The 16,041-nt window shown below is 36.5% G+C and overlaps 1 protein-coding gene across 5 annotated transcripts; it reads right to left on the bottom strand.

Annotated features, from left to right (window-relative positions):
- Positions 1–5,729: 5,729 nt before the first annotated feature.
- Positions 5,730–15,703, bottom strand: mbpa (myelin basic protein a). 5 transcript variants are annotated; one of them, XM_030147687.1, is made up of 7 exons: positions 15,420–15,703; positions 12,289–12,384; positions 11,800–11,826; positions 9,735–9,755; positions 7,329–7,412; positions 7,201–7,221; positions 5,730–6,866 (listed from the first exon to the last, which is right to left on the bottom strand). In XM_030147687.1, exons 1-6 carry the CDS (start codon positions 15,537–15,539, stop codon positions 7,219–7,221), a joined length of 351 nt encoding a protein of 116 aa, XP_030003547.1. In that variant the 5' UTR covers positions 15,540–15,703; the 3' UTR covers positions 5,730–6,866; positions 7,201–7,218. The 5 variants fall into 5 exon arrangements, with proteins under 5 accessions (XP_030003547.1, XP_030003545.1, XP_030003550.1 ...); XM_030147685.1 differs by lacking the exon at positions 7,201–7,221; XM_030147690.1 differs by lacking the exon at positions 9,735–9,755.
- Between the last annotated feature and the right edge of the window lie 338 nt (positions 15,704–16,041).

Below are 16,041 nucleotides of genomic sequence, written 5' to 3'. Positions count from 1 at the left end.
CAGCAGCTCCCTTTGGCTGTAATTTAACTCTGCATGATCTCATAAGATGTGTTTGAAGAGTGCACCCTGCATTATTTGTAAACCCACGACCCTGATATAGGAGGCTAATGAATAGGAAGCATCTTTAATGTGTTCAGTTGGATTCATAGTACACAGGCTATAGAGATTTCCATTTCAAAGGAATCATACATCAGATCTGTGCAGAGCAACAATAGGAAACGGATATTATATACAACTGCATTTGTGACTAATCTACTTTTGGAACCACGCCGGAAACTGCAGTTTGTTCATGTATTTTTCTATAAAAGTAGAGCTGTAAACATATAAATGCAACATCTTAAATATATTTCAAATAGGGGTGTGTATTGGCAAGAATCTGACGATACAATACAAATCACAATAGTAGGTTCACAATATGATATATCGTGATATATCACGATACTCTTAACGAGACGATATTTTTTGTTTTGTTTCTTTTCTTAAAAGATTATTTCCAGGAAAATCTATAGTGCAGCATTTGGATAAATAAAGTTTTAACATGCAGCTTTACCGGTACAAAAAACCCCCACACAAATAAATAAATAAATAATGTTTTACAGACATTACAGTTTAAGATCCTGCTTAAATGTTCGTATTCTATTGCGAAAAGAATGCATAGTATTCAGTCCCTGAATCATCCAGCATCAGAACATTATTTTTGTGCATTCCCAATAAAAAAAACCAAACATCTGCCTCTTTTACTCAGACAGTAAAAAGTGCTTTTAGGATGCTTGAATTATCCATTATTTAACAAAACAGTGTTATCAGTTTCCAAAAACTACATTTATGACCTACAAATTCACAGTAGTATTTTTGTAGTATACAAACAACAGAAAAAAAAATACCCATGAGACGATAGAAATAAAAGAGCTGGAAAAAACAAAAATGAACCTCCACCATGTCATTTGAATAAATACCTAAAAATGTTGATACAGTACTTTTGAATATCGAGACAGTTTCGTGAAGTGAAATATCGCCATATATTGTGATACTTATATTTTCTTACACCCCTGATTTCAAGGTGATGTTGTCTTAAAGGAGTGATATTTTGCTTTTTTAAATGGAATTATGCATTTTAAAACATTTCCCTGTGGTCTACATAAACTGTAAATGCTCTGCTTGGGTCTGAATTCTTCATTAATTAAACTCCACAGGTCCATCTTCAACCCCTACTTTTGAATAGGCTAATGACAGGAGAAAGGTCATTTTGAGCGCTGGCCCTTTAAATGCAAAGGAGCCACTTCATGCCCCACCTCCTCCAGGTTGTTGACCGTGCTGTCTGTCCCGTTCAGCCACTTGTGTTCGTTAATACAACCAACAACTGAACATTTTAGGTAATCAGCTTGAAGTTTGGACATATTTTCAGTTTTTACTACAACCGCTGCTGCTGACAAATAATTATGTTGTACTTGGAGAAATATTCATCAGAAGTCTTGAACTTATATGTGCAAATGTCATGACGTAACTAGTTATAGATGTAAAAAATTAGGCAGAAATTAAAGTGGATTCTAGAAATCCACTCAGTTTTTGCCAAAATAAATATAAAGATAGCTTTGCAGCACCTGGAGGGTTCAAATTCAAACTTTATGAACTATTAGGGTCCAAATACACAAATAAATGTACCAAAGACTAATAAAAGTGGGTTTGGCAAAAATATGACCCCTTTAAAGCAGACACAGGTGAGAGGCTCATTCAGTGCAAGGAAAACAGCTTTCACCTTCCATTTATATGAGGTCGTTTTCAGGTCACTAAAGCAATTACTGCAGGAACATAACATGCAGACACATGCAGCACAGCGCTAATTGTAGTTATGGATGCTGCTGTCCTTGAAAAAGTCCATCTCAGCAGTATGTCTAATGATGAGAAACATTATTTTCCCACTTGTGAGTATTGGGAATCAGACTAGGATTAGGACATGGATCGTTAATCATAAAACTAGAACAGGTTGTTTTAATAGTTTGCTTTTTTGTCTTGATTATTACCTGGGATTTATCAGCGTCCTCCAGAGGATCGCCTGTGTGGGCGTCTTTTCACTGAGCTGTTTTTATTCACCTCTCTTTTTCTCATCTGTTGTAAGATCCTTGAGACCGGTGAAGTGATGTTTCAGCGTCCAACATGTTCGAGTTAAAACCATCAGAGTGCAGATTTGTGCCTGTACCTGCACAAACATTAAAAAACACCCACATTGCTGCCTCCTCCTTACCTTTCCAGGTCTACCATAACAAGATGTTTCAACCATAAGTGTTTTTCTTTTCTTTTCTGGGAACTCAAGTATGATGTTCCAGGAGAAAAACAGAAAAAAGATGAGAGCAGTGAGAGACCAGCATGTTCGTACGCTCCTGTCCTCTGCGGATTATCTATTATCTGTTACTGTCTTATCTTTTTAAGTTTGATTTTTATTTAATGAGTCTAATAATCTAATAGGTTTGGCAAAAATAGCACAAATAGCATCACTAAATATTATGGAGGATTAGTATTTATGCTCAAATTTAATCAGAAATGCCCAAAATTATCGTTACAGTCAATGGAGAGACATAATGCAGAAGAGATCAATGTGCTACATTGAAGAGAAATGCACAGAATTTACGTGTGAAGCAGCACCACTAGAGGGCGTAGTGAATCACTGTAGCCTTGAGTCTGCTCGTCCTCCAGTGGTGAAAACCCCAAGAGTTGACTAAAGTGACAAAATCATGATTGTTGAATATTTGAACGTCATGGTTACATTATAAAACACTTACTACATCTTGTCTGTTAAATCGATTTTACCATTTTCCTTTCAGCACTTGGTCAAAACTGTTATAGTAAAGAGTACAGACTCCAATCTGGGCGGTTTCTTTATTGAAAAACACAATGGCTAACCTGTAGCTGGGGCTGAGTGACAGGGGTGCCGCTACCAATTGTGGGGCCCATGAAAGGTAAATGTTCTGGATGCTTTCATAAAATTCAATGTGTTATCGATCTGTCGGAGTGGGAGGGGTATGTGGAGGTGTATGTGGGGTTGCAGTCTATACATAATGTCACTTACACTAGTGTCAAATTGAAACTGAAACTTAACATGCTTTCAACGTCCGACTCCTGACTTCTATGCCTCTCTTGTTCAGCAGATCTTACACGAAATTTTCACAACTTCTACCTTGTATCCGCTGGACCCCCTCCACTGCTCTATGAGCCCCCCACAAATGCTGGGCCCCATGAATTTGTCATGTTTATCCCCCTTATCGGCACCCCAGCTGAGCGATAAAACGATACCGATATATATTGCGAACTAACTTTCCCTTGATCGAAATATGAGACATGCGCGATACAATTTCGATAGAATTCATTGGTCCATGTTTTGACAGACTTAAGAAAAGCCAATTATAATTAAGTAGCGCCGCACCGAACCAATCACGGTAGAGCTATGTCAAGTTAGGTTGACGCACACAGCACAGGCATAAGAGCAGTCGCAGCACACACGCTAATGTTTGGGCTCCAGTGGGAGATAATGAGTGTTCCCTCAGTAGAAAATGTGACCGAGAACTCTGGTGACTGGGTAACTGAAAAGTAGGGTGTGAACCGTTTCAGTTCTGGGCCTTCAATACAATACAGAGGTGGACCAAACGAATACATGTAGCCTAAGTGAAGAACGCAAACACTCACCTTTCCTTAAGTTTCACTTTCAGTTTTATGCCAGTTAAGGCAGTTAAGGAATGCACCCCCACGTATACTGTATACCCCGACAACCCCGTGACAATGGTCTGTTTTGTTTGTGTTCTCTTTTAAAACTTGAAAGTCAGACTTTTAGTTTAGTTTTAAATATACACTATATTGCCAAAAGTATTTGCTCACCTCCCTTGACTCGCATATGAATTTAAGTGACATCCCATTCTTAATCAATAGGGTTTAATATGACGTTGATCCACCCTTTGCAGCTATAACAGGTTCAACTCTTCTGGGAAGGCTGTCCACAAGGTTTAGGAGTGTGTTAATGGGAATTTTTAACCATTCCTCCAGAAGCGCATTTGTGAGATCACACACTGTTGGACAAGAAGGCCTGGTTCTCAGTCTGCGCTCTAATTCATCCCAAAGGTGTTCTATGGGGTTGAGGTCAGGACTGTGTGCAGGCCAGTCCAGTTCATCCACACCAGACTGTCATCCATGTCTTTATGGACCTTTCTTTGTGCACTGATGCACAGTCATGTTGGAAGAGGAAGGGGACATCCCCAAACTGTTCCCACAAAGTTGGGAGCATGGAATTGTCCAAAATCTGTTGGTATGCTGAAGCAAGAGATTTTGGACAATTCCAGTTGAATTAGAGCGGAGACTGAGAGCCAGGCCTTCTGTCCAACATCAGTGTGTGACCTCACAAATGCGCTTCTGGAAGAATGGTCCAAAATTCCCATGAACACACTCCTTAACCTTGTGGACAGCCTTCCCAGAAGAGTTGAACCTGTTATAGCTGCAAAGGGTGGACCAACATCATATTGAACCCTATTGATTAAGAATGGGATGTCACTTAAATTCATATGCGAGTCAAGGCAGGTGAGCAAATACTTTTGGCAATATAGTGTATGTACCTGTTTTATTTATCTGAAACAGTTGTATAATGTTCCTCAGCACACCTGTCATGTTCAACCTCTGACAGAAAAGAAATCATATTTAAATCAAAAATAACCTTCTGATGTCTTCACAACTAACTTGCGAGTAACAGAAAATTTAACCCTGACAAAAATAGTGATTTGATTTATATTGTGATACATATCGATATCGGTTGATATGAAAAAAAATTATCATGATGTGATTTTTTTCCGTATCGCCCAGCCCTACCTGTAGCTGATTAACTAAAGCTTCAATGACGTTCTACTGATGTTTATGACAGTTAGTGTGAGGTTCAACAGAGTGGATATTTTAGCCAAATTGGAAGAGATTAGTGACATTTTGATTATTTTTACATTTGATTTTGATCGTTTCTTCGACAGGGGTACGTTTGATTATGAGGCTTATGAAGGTATGAAGTTATTATGTGATGTTATTATCTTTGCTAAGTTGGCTCTGACAGTTCTGACCTCATTTGGACAATTCCAAGCAGATCTTTAGTGCAACTACTGACAACACAAAACATACAGATAAACGGAGGTGATTGATGGTTTTACTGTGGCTGCTTCTGTCTGAAAACAGAGCGAAGCTAACAGAGCTATAATGTAAATTATCAGCTGATGGAGCATCTGAAGATCATAAGACACATTGTGATTTTGGCTATGAATTTGGGTTTGTAGAAGAAAGCATGATGATACCATAATACAGATATACAATGAGCTTTATACTTTATTTAGTGACTGATACAAATTGTGGATACATTGTGTTGATTCATTGGAGGATTTAATAAAAATGAGTGTGTTCTCCTATGAGACTTCCTCCTTCTGGTGATAGTTTAGAATATCAACACTACATAGAACCCATTTAAAGTTAAATATTTACTAGATATTGACTGATGGGGTTGATTAAGGTCTGATATAATAACAATTGGAACAGGAAGAAGCCAATATCAACGATAACTTCATTAGAAACTAGATACTTCAAAATTGATAATCCACTCAATGGATTCAAATGTAATCATGAATAAAGGTTAAATGTTTATTGCACATTCTACAGTGTTTATTTCTGTTATATGCATGTGTATATAATGTATGAATGTAATCAAGACACAGGAATTGACAGATTTTAAAACCTTTAATAGTTCCTATCTACGAGAAGACAAAGGGTTTATTTCAAGTTAGACAGAACATTAAAAATCAGAGTTTAACATGAAAAGACAACACTTGAATTTCTTTGTATCAGATTCTTTTTCCTGTAGCACCTCACATCAGCAACATCGGAGAAAAACAGTGCTTTGGACTACTCAGTTAAAGTGAATGCACAGAAATAATGTACAAATGAGAACGACAGTAATTATGCATAGAATACAAATGATATTAAACAAACTGTGACTGTCCTTCAGAACTAAACTCCTGATGCCATCTCGCTCCTTTCACCTTCACGCTTTGAGCAACTTACCATCTGACCATCAGTTAAAACTAACCACATATGTGCCATAACAAAACACAAATAACATTAGAACATCAAACTCAACTTTAGATGCAAATATAAGAAAAGAGAGAGAAAAGCTGCACAGGAAGGAGAATAAACCAATCGTTTTAATGTAGTTTTCACAGATAGTGCATTTTAAAAGGGCTTTTCACTTGCATAGCATCATACTGTACATGTGTATTAATTACACAAAAGCACAGTGAAAAAATAAGTTAAATAAAACAACATTAGAACCTAAATAGATGTATTTTCAATGCATTTCTTTGCGACATACGTTTCACTCGCAGACGACCACAAACAGGACCGCTCTGTCTTAATTCCACAAACTGTATGAAACGAAACAAACGTTTTGTGTGTGAGTCACGTCTGTAGAAGCAGCGAGAAATGTAAAGCGTCACTCATGTACAAAAAGAACAGGACTGGACAGGGGACGAATAGAAAACCAAACCTTAGACAGCAGACGTACTGTAGCACCGTCAGACCATGTGATACTCAAGTGGGTGATTTGTAAAGGAGGATGTTTTGCATAGAACACAGACAAACCTCTGAAAGCAACAATATTGGCCACATGCAGCCACTTTTGAGTCTGAGAAACAGGCTTGTGTTAGTGTGTTAACATTTCTTGAGGTTGTGAGTCTGCTGCGTGCAGATCAGTTTCTTCTTCGCCTTGTCCCATTGGGGTCGGATCCGTTTGATCCTCAGTGGAGAGCTTAGAAGATGGTGCTCCAGCGTTTGGGGGGTGGGCGGGACTTGGTGTCTCCCTGGAAAGTGAAATAAACAGTCACTTCTATCATCAAAAGTTCACTCAGATTCATTGAGGTCTGATTGTCAAACACGTTCACATTTAGAGGGATTCAGTGACTTTATCTGCACTGAAAATGAAACCTCAAAACAGCTGAGGTAGATTGCAAAAAATACAATAAAATAAAATAAAATAGGATCAGTGTGTGAGAAATGTACACTTTGGATGGTGAAAATGAAAATGTTGCCCTTGAGCGTGTTAGTTTTTTATGATGACAGGCTGCTGTGAAAACTTGATGAAAGAAGATGACTGAAAAGCTGAAATGTGATTCATTATATTCTCTTATTACTCACTGATCTCTGATGAAAGCATCACTGTTGCATTTGGGTAAACAGATAAGAAACAGTGTCCGTGAGGTCCAGGTTTACACATAAACACAGATAAAGTGGAGGAAAATGAGGGGAAACGTGCTGAGTCTCACCAGGTTGAAGATTCTGGACAGTGTGCTTTGGTCTCTGCGTCGTCTGACCGGCGACTTTGTGCTCTCGGCACGTGGCGACGAGACCTAGAAAAAGATGTTCTATAAGCACAGATGGAGACATGGACATGGACCTGGACCTGGACCTGGTGCCAGGGCCTGAAACCATGTTTGTTGTTTCATCATTGTATGGGCTTTAAACAGACATTTAATGCATTTCACACCAACTGCCTTCCTCTGTTTACAACATGAAACCAAAAGCTGCTGCTGAAAATTATATTCAGTTACAGAGGGAACGTAGTACATATCTGCATGTTTTAGATACAAAGACAAGAAGTCCTTTTAGACATTTTCCAGAGACATCTCCTTACCTTTCATTGTGTTTATGTGCTCTGTGAACTGTATCATGACTTTGAAAGATTCCACTTTTTCTCTTTTTTGTGTTTTTTGTGACTTTAGCCTTTATTTATCAATATCCTTATTAAAGTAACGTGAATAGAAGAGTTTACATATTAAGACTTTTTGATTTTCTGAGTAGATTTTCCTGATTTTATGTTCTGATCTGTACGCTATAACTGTAAAACACCCAAATTAATGATTTTTTTTTCTTCCTCTGTTTTGTTATATGACAGGTGACATTTACAAATACTGTCGTTTCTGATCTTATGAGTAAAGCTTATGACATTTATCAGCAGTTCATGAATTCTAGTATCTTTATTAAACTGATTCAGTGATGAATCACCCTCATTCATGCCTCATACATCAGTAAGGGTCTAGTTTTACAGGTGATTCATGATTATATTGTCAGTATTCTATAGTTCAGATGTTTTTTGTGGATTGTATCATCTTAAGAGTGAAACCTCACCTGGTACACAGTCTATCTGGGACAAACATAGTGTTTAAATTAATGTTTTAACCTGTTTTGTGGATAATAGAACTGAACATAGTGAGGCGAATATAAGACATTTACATCGATCATGTGTTCTTAAAAGGTTAAAGGTCATGAATTAGATATAAAACCCTGCAGCCCAATCAATTTTCTGTGTCAAACTGATATTTGATCTACAGTTTAAAATGTACCTTTTCAATGGATGAGTGAAGCCTGTATTTTAACCCCTGTAGCCATAAAAAAAAAGTACATGAATGTAAGCACTTTGAGGTTAATTCTTAAAACATATTATTTTTAGTAAAACCCCATGGTAAAGGCATCTTTGTGCAATTTACAGCATTATATCTCAGATTCAGCATGTTTTTTTTTAAGTGCCTTCATTTTACAGTTTCTTACTTATTATACCTGTACACTAATTTTTTACTTATGTATTCTTAAATTGTATTCTTTTAGGATTCATTGACTAGTGTACGGTGCTGTTTCTGAAGAAAAATGTCATTTCATGTAGAAATTTAGCAACAATAAAGAACCTCAAACCTTAAATCTCTTTCATATCTGTACAAATCTAATATTTTTAGCAGAAATGTCTCTAATTGAACCAATATTGAATCAAATGAAATTCAGGAAATCAGTAGCAAACAAATTTTCTGATTTGAATGAATCTCGTATTGATTGATAATAACAAACCTCTGATTTCTATTTAATATATAGTCTTAAAACTGCAGGTATGTGGTTCCTCTGAAACAGCAGCAGTGTCCATAGAAGATGAAAAAAACAGTTCAATCTGTTCATTGATGAGAGACGACATATAGAAACAGGAACATATGAAGATGGGATAGGTCCAGATTTACATAGAACAACCTTTAGGGGAAAGAAAATGGACACAGAGGATGTAAGTGGATGGAAACAGTACATCTGAGGGACGTCCACGGTCACTGGACAGGAGAGAAGACACAAAGGAAGTGGAGGCCGAAGCTTATTTATAGATCCTGACTGGTATGGATGGGGTGGAGGAGTTATAAAGAGCAGGAGGGCAAGAGGAAGAGGAGGAGGAGGAGGAAGAAGAGGAGGAGAGTTATGCAGACTAAGAGATCCTAAGAGAAAATGTTTACCGGTTGTGGTTCATAAATAGTCGTGCAGTTTCAAAGTCATCCAGGAGCAGGGATTCGCTCTGGATTGAAGCAAAGAGGGGGGAATGGGGATTATAATGAATTCAGCGATAGACCTTTTGTCTCATTGTCATTATCAGCTGATCAGATTTACAGCTACTAAATGTGATGAATGGACTTAAAACTTTGATCCCTCTGGTTAAGGTATATAAGAATATTCTCTTCGAGCAGGAAACACAAAAAGTGAGAAACAGAACAAAAGTGAATGTTAGGTAACAGGTGCAGACAAAGGACACATTGGACTCAGACAGACAGACAGAAATGAAATGGGTGGACTGCACACAGAGATGGCGGTGCAGTCGGCAGACGGGCTTTTGTTCGATTCTAGAAAGAACGATTTTTGTGACGTACCAAGCCCAAGACGTCTCTCCACTGGACATGAAAAAGAAACAGACAATGAAACGATGAGATGAGGAAATGATGAGAGTGACGGCAGCTGCATCCGCCTCAACAAACCTGAGAATCCTACGTTTAACGGGTTTATGTGGAGGAGTTATGTTGTGTTAACTAAAGGGTAGATGAAGTCTGATTTTCACAGTATCGATTGATATTTAATACAGCTAATAATGACTTAACCAGCTAACCTACCCTTTATGAATGATGGCACCTTATAGTAAACCAAGCTAATATATAATAACAGATTATAAAAAAATACAAATAAATGAAGAACCATCATTACATTTCTTTATTCTCATAATAATAATAATAATAATAATAATAATAATAATAATAATAATAATAATAATAATAATAATAATAATAATAATGATAATAATAATAACCTATCAATTCCTCACATCACTAGTTTGTTAACCAGTTATCATATACTAGCTTGGTTTACTATAAGGTTCCATAATTCATAAATTGTAGATTAAGTCTGATTTTCACCGTATCAATTAATATTTAATACAGCTATTAATGACTTAACCAGCTAACCTACCCTTTATGAATTATGGCACCGTATAGTAAACCAAGTTAGTATATAATAACAGATTATAAAAAATACAAATATAAGAAGAACCATCATTATATTTCTTTATTTTCATAATAATAATAATAATAATAATAATAATAATAATAATAATATATTGATTCCTCAGATCAAAAGTTTGTTAACGAGTTGTGTCGACTCAAATGGAGAAACTAATATAGTATAAAACAAAATTACTTATATGGTAAATAATGATGTTTTGACTCTACTACACATTATAAATCCAGGTGTTTATCTTGTAAAAAAACATATTGTTCCAACTGACAAGCTTCATATTCTCCTCAGGATGATTTATAATGAATGTCTTGATCCCCTACAATAAGATTATCATCTAAATTACAGTTTTACTCGTGCATTTCAACAGGGCCTGCAGTTATTTTTGACACTCTATTCTGAGGTCATATGTTAATTATTTTATTCCTGATTACAGGTTTGTTTATCCTGTTTCTTTGCGATAAATAAGAAATTTGCTGTAGATCTTGATAGGGACATAACTGGCAGCTTGTCTGTAATGGAGTTTTGCTAAAACCACTGATTATTATTTTTTGTATGTGGTGATAATTTCCATAATTCAGAGCTGTAACATGTTGAACTAGTCTTTACATATGTACAGCATATGGCTAAACATTATTTCTACTAAATGTCAATGCTCTGGTGAACCTACCAGATCATAGACTGTAAATAAAAATAGATGATTTTACAGTTTCCTCCTACTATAAAATGAAAATGAAGCCAAATTCCTACGCTCACAGTTGTTATATTGCCTGTATCTTTTCATTGGTTTATGTCCACATGTCTGACTGATTCAGAACCTAGACTGATCAGTATAACCCATTTTTATGCAATAATAACAATTTAAAAAAAATCATAAATATTACAATGTGAACACAAATCAGCCCAAAAACACCAACATCACCTTTTATTATTTGTGTAATTGGAGTTTTTAGGTGAATTTGGACTGAATAACATATAATTGTGGGTTTATGAACTATTCTGCAACTGCCACTAGGGTGAATTTGACATGTTTCAGCTTCACTTTTAAAGAGTTATTGCAGAATCCATCATTATATACAGTATATGGTACAGACTCTTAATATATGACCAAGATCTGTGTAAGTATTGCATTGACTATAAAGGTTTTTGACTTCAGTAAAACTATGTAAACCCAGGGGTATTCCTATTTTAACACTACTACTCCTCTCTTTATAGTGTGTTTAATTTTTAAAACAATTCACCTAAATAAATAATGTAAAATAATGTGTAAAAATGAGGAGGTGCATCAGTATTAGTATCAATCAGGAAGTCGTGTCTAAAAGACAATCAGAAGTGAGGATGGTTAATGCTTCTCTTCATCATCATCACCTTGGAGCTACACCTTTGGAAGGATCAGCAAATAAATCAGATATGGTGAAAAATGAGACTCACCCTGGATTTAGGACGAGGAGAGGCAACCTGAGAAACACCAAGCAACGACAACAACTGAGTGACTGATTGCACAAGCCAGGAAAAACAAAACCGAGCTACAGCATAAACATATGATTGAGCTACAGCCCTGAAACCCCCGTTGTTGTTTTTTTTTTTGTATATCTATCTGTATGTAAATGAGGAATTCACTCAGCTTTGTGATCAGAAACGATTCAACATGCTGTTCATGAGATGCTACCGTACTACTGATACCAAGATCCAAAGTAAATCAAAAGAAAACTGGTCATATACAGAATAAACTGAGGGGAATGGATGAGTTTTCTGCTCTGACTTATGCAATTCAGCACAACTTTAAAGTAACAAACCAACCTCTTTTGACGTCTGAGGTCAAAAACTTAATATAAATGCAAATATGAGGCAACAAACCTCACTTGATCTATTATAAAAGATGCAAATAAAAAATTACAGATTTTAATTCAATAAACTTACAATGCTCCTGAAGAAATGCACCACAGCGTTTTCATTGGTCCGACGTCGAGCGGAGGATTGCTGGGGTGAAGAGGCCAGATGACCCCGAAAAGACCCCTGGAAAGATCAGCAGACATCAGATAATTCACATATCAAACATGTGGACTCATACAAAGGACTCAGGCTCTAAAGACCTGGAAAATCTTTCTTATGAGCTGTTTTCATGGTGAAAAAGTCTGACATGAACCTGAATAGGTATCACTGTTTCTCTGACAGCAGGACCGAACTGCACATAATATGATAATTATAGTAATTACACTATATTCAAACCCCTGGATGTTAAGACTCAGCACATGAGAGACGGAGAAAATCACACAAGTACCCACAAGTACAAGACAGAACGAAAACCACAATATGAAATCTGAAAATTACATCAATTACACAATGTCTTTGTCCAAACAACACACGACTTAAGAAAATTCTGTTTGTTGATCATAAAAGTGCAGATAATACAAAGTAAAGTGCTACAAAAGTGCTACAGAAATGACAGAAAACCTCCTGTATTGTTTATTACATCTCAAAAAGCTGAATAAAGTAAAATAACTCAAAGGGATAAACATGTTTAGATCATAATTTAAGTGTTTTTTTTTTTTAATAATTAAATTTTTCAAGAAGGTTTTGTACAAAAACACAAAACAACAAGAACATTTAAAGAGGGGTGTACATAATCAAATAAATTACAATAACAATATACTGGCAAATACAGAGAATATATAAATGAAAACGAGAAAAAAAAAAAGATTTACACAAAATCCGGTTGTCTTATTAAGATATATATCCTCCATTTCTCCCATATTTTATCAAATCTGTCATTTTTGAGTGTTGTGAAATGTGATTTGCTCCATGGCGAAAACCGTGTAAACACAATTTAAGTGTTTTTTTAATCAAAGCTGTGGTGCAGAATAGGAAATTTTCAAAATATTCAACAAAAGATCCAACTATAAGATGCAATGAAGGATCTGAATTCTCACAGATGTGAAGTCCTTGGACTGTTTGCGTCTTCTGAGAAAGCATTAGATGACAGCAGCCCCCTCCCATCATCGATTTACTGATTATGAAACAGGTTTACTTGAGGGTTTCTTTGTGTAGCTCAGGGCCAGGCAGGTATTAAAAATAAAATTCACCTGCATGACACTGGAAGAGCTTCTAAATTTAACCTGGTTGGATTTATTCCTCTCATATCTCTGTATATTAGACACATCTATCCTTAACATAACAGAATCAGCAAGGAAATAGCAGAACTTAGCTGAGTATTTCCTTCAAAAGATATGAAGAACTGTTATAGTTTCTGGAAATGCTTCTATTTTTCAGTGTGAGGAACATTTGCAGAGTAATAGTATTAACTCTGTATCAGTAAAACCTGTTCTCATCCAGCTCAGAGTGTAAAGAGTGGTGGATTTGGAGGCTTTTGAAAGCAAGTCCAGACATATTATACAAGCTTTATGCAGTGCACTTCAGCTAAAAATCCAATATAAGCGCCGTCTCACGGTTCTGGTGTTGAGGGCGTAATAAATAAGGATAAATATTTGCACATCAGCCATGAAAAAGATAATAATAAAACCAGAAAAATACCAGCTTTGCACTTACTTGTAATCGTTCCTATATTTATTTTTTGTGTTTTTTCATAAAGTGCAAATATTGCCTTAAAATGAACATTTATGTCCTATACCTGCTGAATGTTGGGCTTTATGGGTGATATTAAAAAAAAAGTAAGAGAATCACAGCTGAAAATGTCAATTAAATAATGACTGATGGAGGAATTTAACCATCCACACCATCCATTTTTGTCTGGAAAAAGTTGTAGTTTAGATTTATTTGTTTATTCTGTTAGAAAATTTTTCTAAAACCACTTCAGGTTTGTCGATTAGAGTTGTAAAAGCCACCATAAATTCTATAATTTTCATGTTAAAGGTGCATAAATCTTTCTGATGGAGCTGTGTTAGTTCCATATATGAGGTGCTGTCTTTTCAAAGGGGACAATAGATGAAGAAAAAGTGTTATCACACAAAGAACATGACATTCTTGATTCAACCTCTTTTTTATCATGGCTGGAACTCTGAAAGCTGCCGAATATAATGGGACACAAAAGCTTTCATGTGTTGCTGCTACTGAATGTAACACTCATGGAGCTGGAGAGATGGCATGTTGCACTTGAAAGTTGAGTTTGTCCATTTAGTCACTTGGTCACACTGTTACAATCTGATTGTATAATATATCGATGGCCAAAAAACAAAACCTCTTATCTGCAAATTTTTAGATTTTGAGTTTTCACAGTAAACCTAGTATACCTAGTATGTATTGTTAACACATAATATAAAGAGAAAGTCTGAGAACAGTAGAATATGCTTGCATATCTTTAACAAAGACCATACTATAATAAAACTAAACGTTTTTTTTGTTCCCTGAAAAAAGTGATTTTTTCAGATAGGAGGTTTTGTATTCTGGCCATCGAAGAACAATACATATAACAATATGTATGTATATATCATCCTGAGACCCAGAAAAGTAAAGGTTTTGGCCTTTTTCCTTTTCTTTTTCTTTTCTTTTTTTTTTTTTACATTAATTTATTGCCTTGATTGGAAACAGCACAATGCAACAGTTTTTTTCAGATACATTTTTTTTTTTAGAATCTCCTTTGCAGTGGACCACATTTTTGTTGTTTTTTAAGTAAAGCTGTGAACCTCTTGTCTCCTCCAGAGGAGAAAAATGCATTGCTGGATTTCAGGAGGATATATATTTTTTTTAAATCTCCAATTTTTAAAATCATTTTTAATAGTAAGATACAAGTCCCACAATTTTCACAGTTCAACTTACAAATCAAAAATGTTTTTCAGTGTGTTTTCTCTTTTTACTGTTTTAAGTATTGAAAAAAAAGCTGCTAGAAGTTAAAAATTCCTATTTTTTTGTGCTACACTATACAATGACAATGAAAGAATTGTAAAATACTCTCAGTAGACAGACTGATCCAAACAGATGCACATTCAGAAAAACAAGTAGATTTTGATTTAAGCTTAAAGTGACAAATGGAGCAAACTAACATAATAATAATAATAATGAAATGTTCCTTTCAGTGTAGATGCTCAGATGCTCACCTTGCTCCTTTTCTTTTTATCTCCACCAAAAAACTTAGTAATCTGATCCATTAGGCCGGGGTTCTTCTTTTTCCTCCCAAGCCCGAAGGTGCTCTGCCCTGAGGTGCTCGCTGTAGCCATGCTAGCTGTAGGAGAGGGTTGGTTCTTTGGGTGGAGTTGACCTTTAGCTGCCTACACAGTAGTCCTGTTCCGAGCCGGTCCAAAGCCCACAGTGCCAACGCCCGGTTCTGCTGCTCCTTCGGGGTGGTTTGCACAGTTGTGATGTGCAGGGGCTGTCTTTGAAGGTGTCGTCCCCTCTTTTCCCAGGGCACCATGGGACATGAGGAGGGTCAGGTGGAGGGGTGATGGTGATGGTGATGGTGGTGGTGGTGGTGGTGGTGGTGTGTGGGGATGAGGTTCATGTCTCTGGCTGGGTTCCAGGCATTCTTTTGGATCTTCAGTGGCTGTGTCAGTCGCTGCCGCCCTCCGCATGGGCCGGCCATTGTTCCTCTCCCCATCTGCCTCACCCGGCCACAGGGACAACAAGGGTTATCTATGAGTCTGAACTCACAGCCCTGATGCAAAGCGCCCGCTGCACTGGGACACCATTGTTGACCGGCCTCATATTTCTTCTTAATGAATC

Source organism: Sphaeramia orbicularis, chromosome 11 (genome assembly GCF_902148855.1).
Source record: "Sphaeramia orbicularis chromosome 11, fSphaOr1.1, whole genome shotgun sequence".
NCBI lineage: Eukaryota > Metazoa > Chordata > Actinopteri > Kurtiformes > Apogonidae > Sphaeramia > Sphaeramia orbicularis.
The sequence above is the reverse complement of the archived record's forward strand: the minus strand, read 5'-3'. Positions and strand labels throughout refer to the sequence as shown.

Excerpts from the sequence above, each read along its gene's own strand:
- mbpa (XM_030147685.1), bottom strand. The coding sequence starts at position 15,539 with ATGGCTACAGCGAGCACCTCAGGGCAGAGCACCTTCGGGCTTGGGAGG. Across the intron at positions 11,827-12,288 it reads TGCATTTCTTCAGGAGCATT|GTTGCCTCTCCTCGTCCTAA; the intron begins GTAAGTTTATTG and ends GGTGTTTCTCAG. Across the intron at positions 6,867-7,328 it reads TGTCCAGAATCTTCAACCTG|GGAGACACCAAGTCCCGCCC; the intron begins GTGAGACTCAGC and ends TTCACTTTCCAG.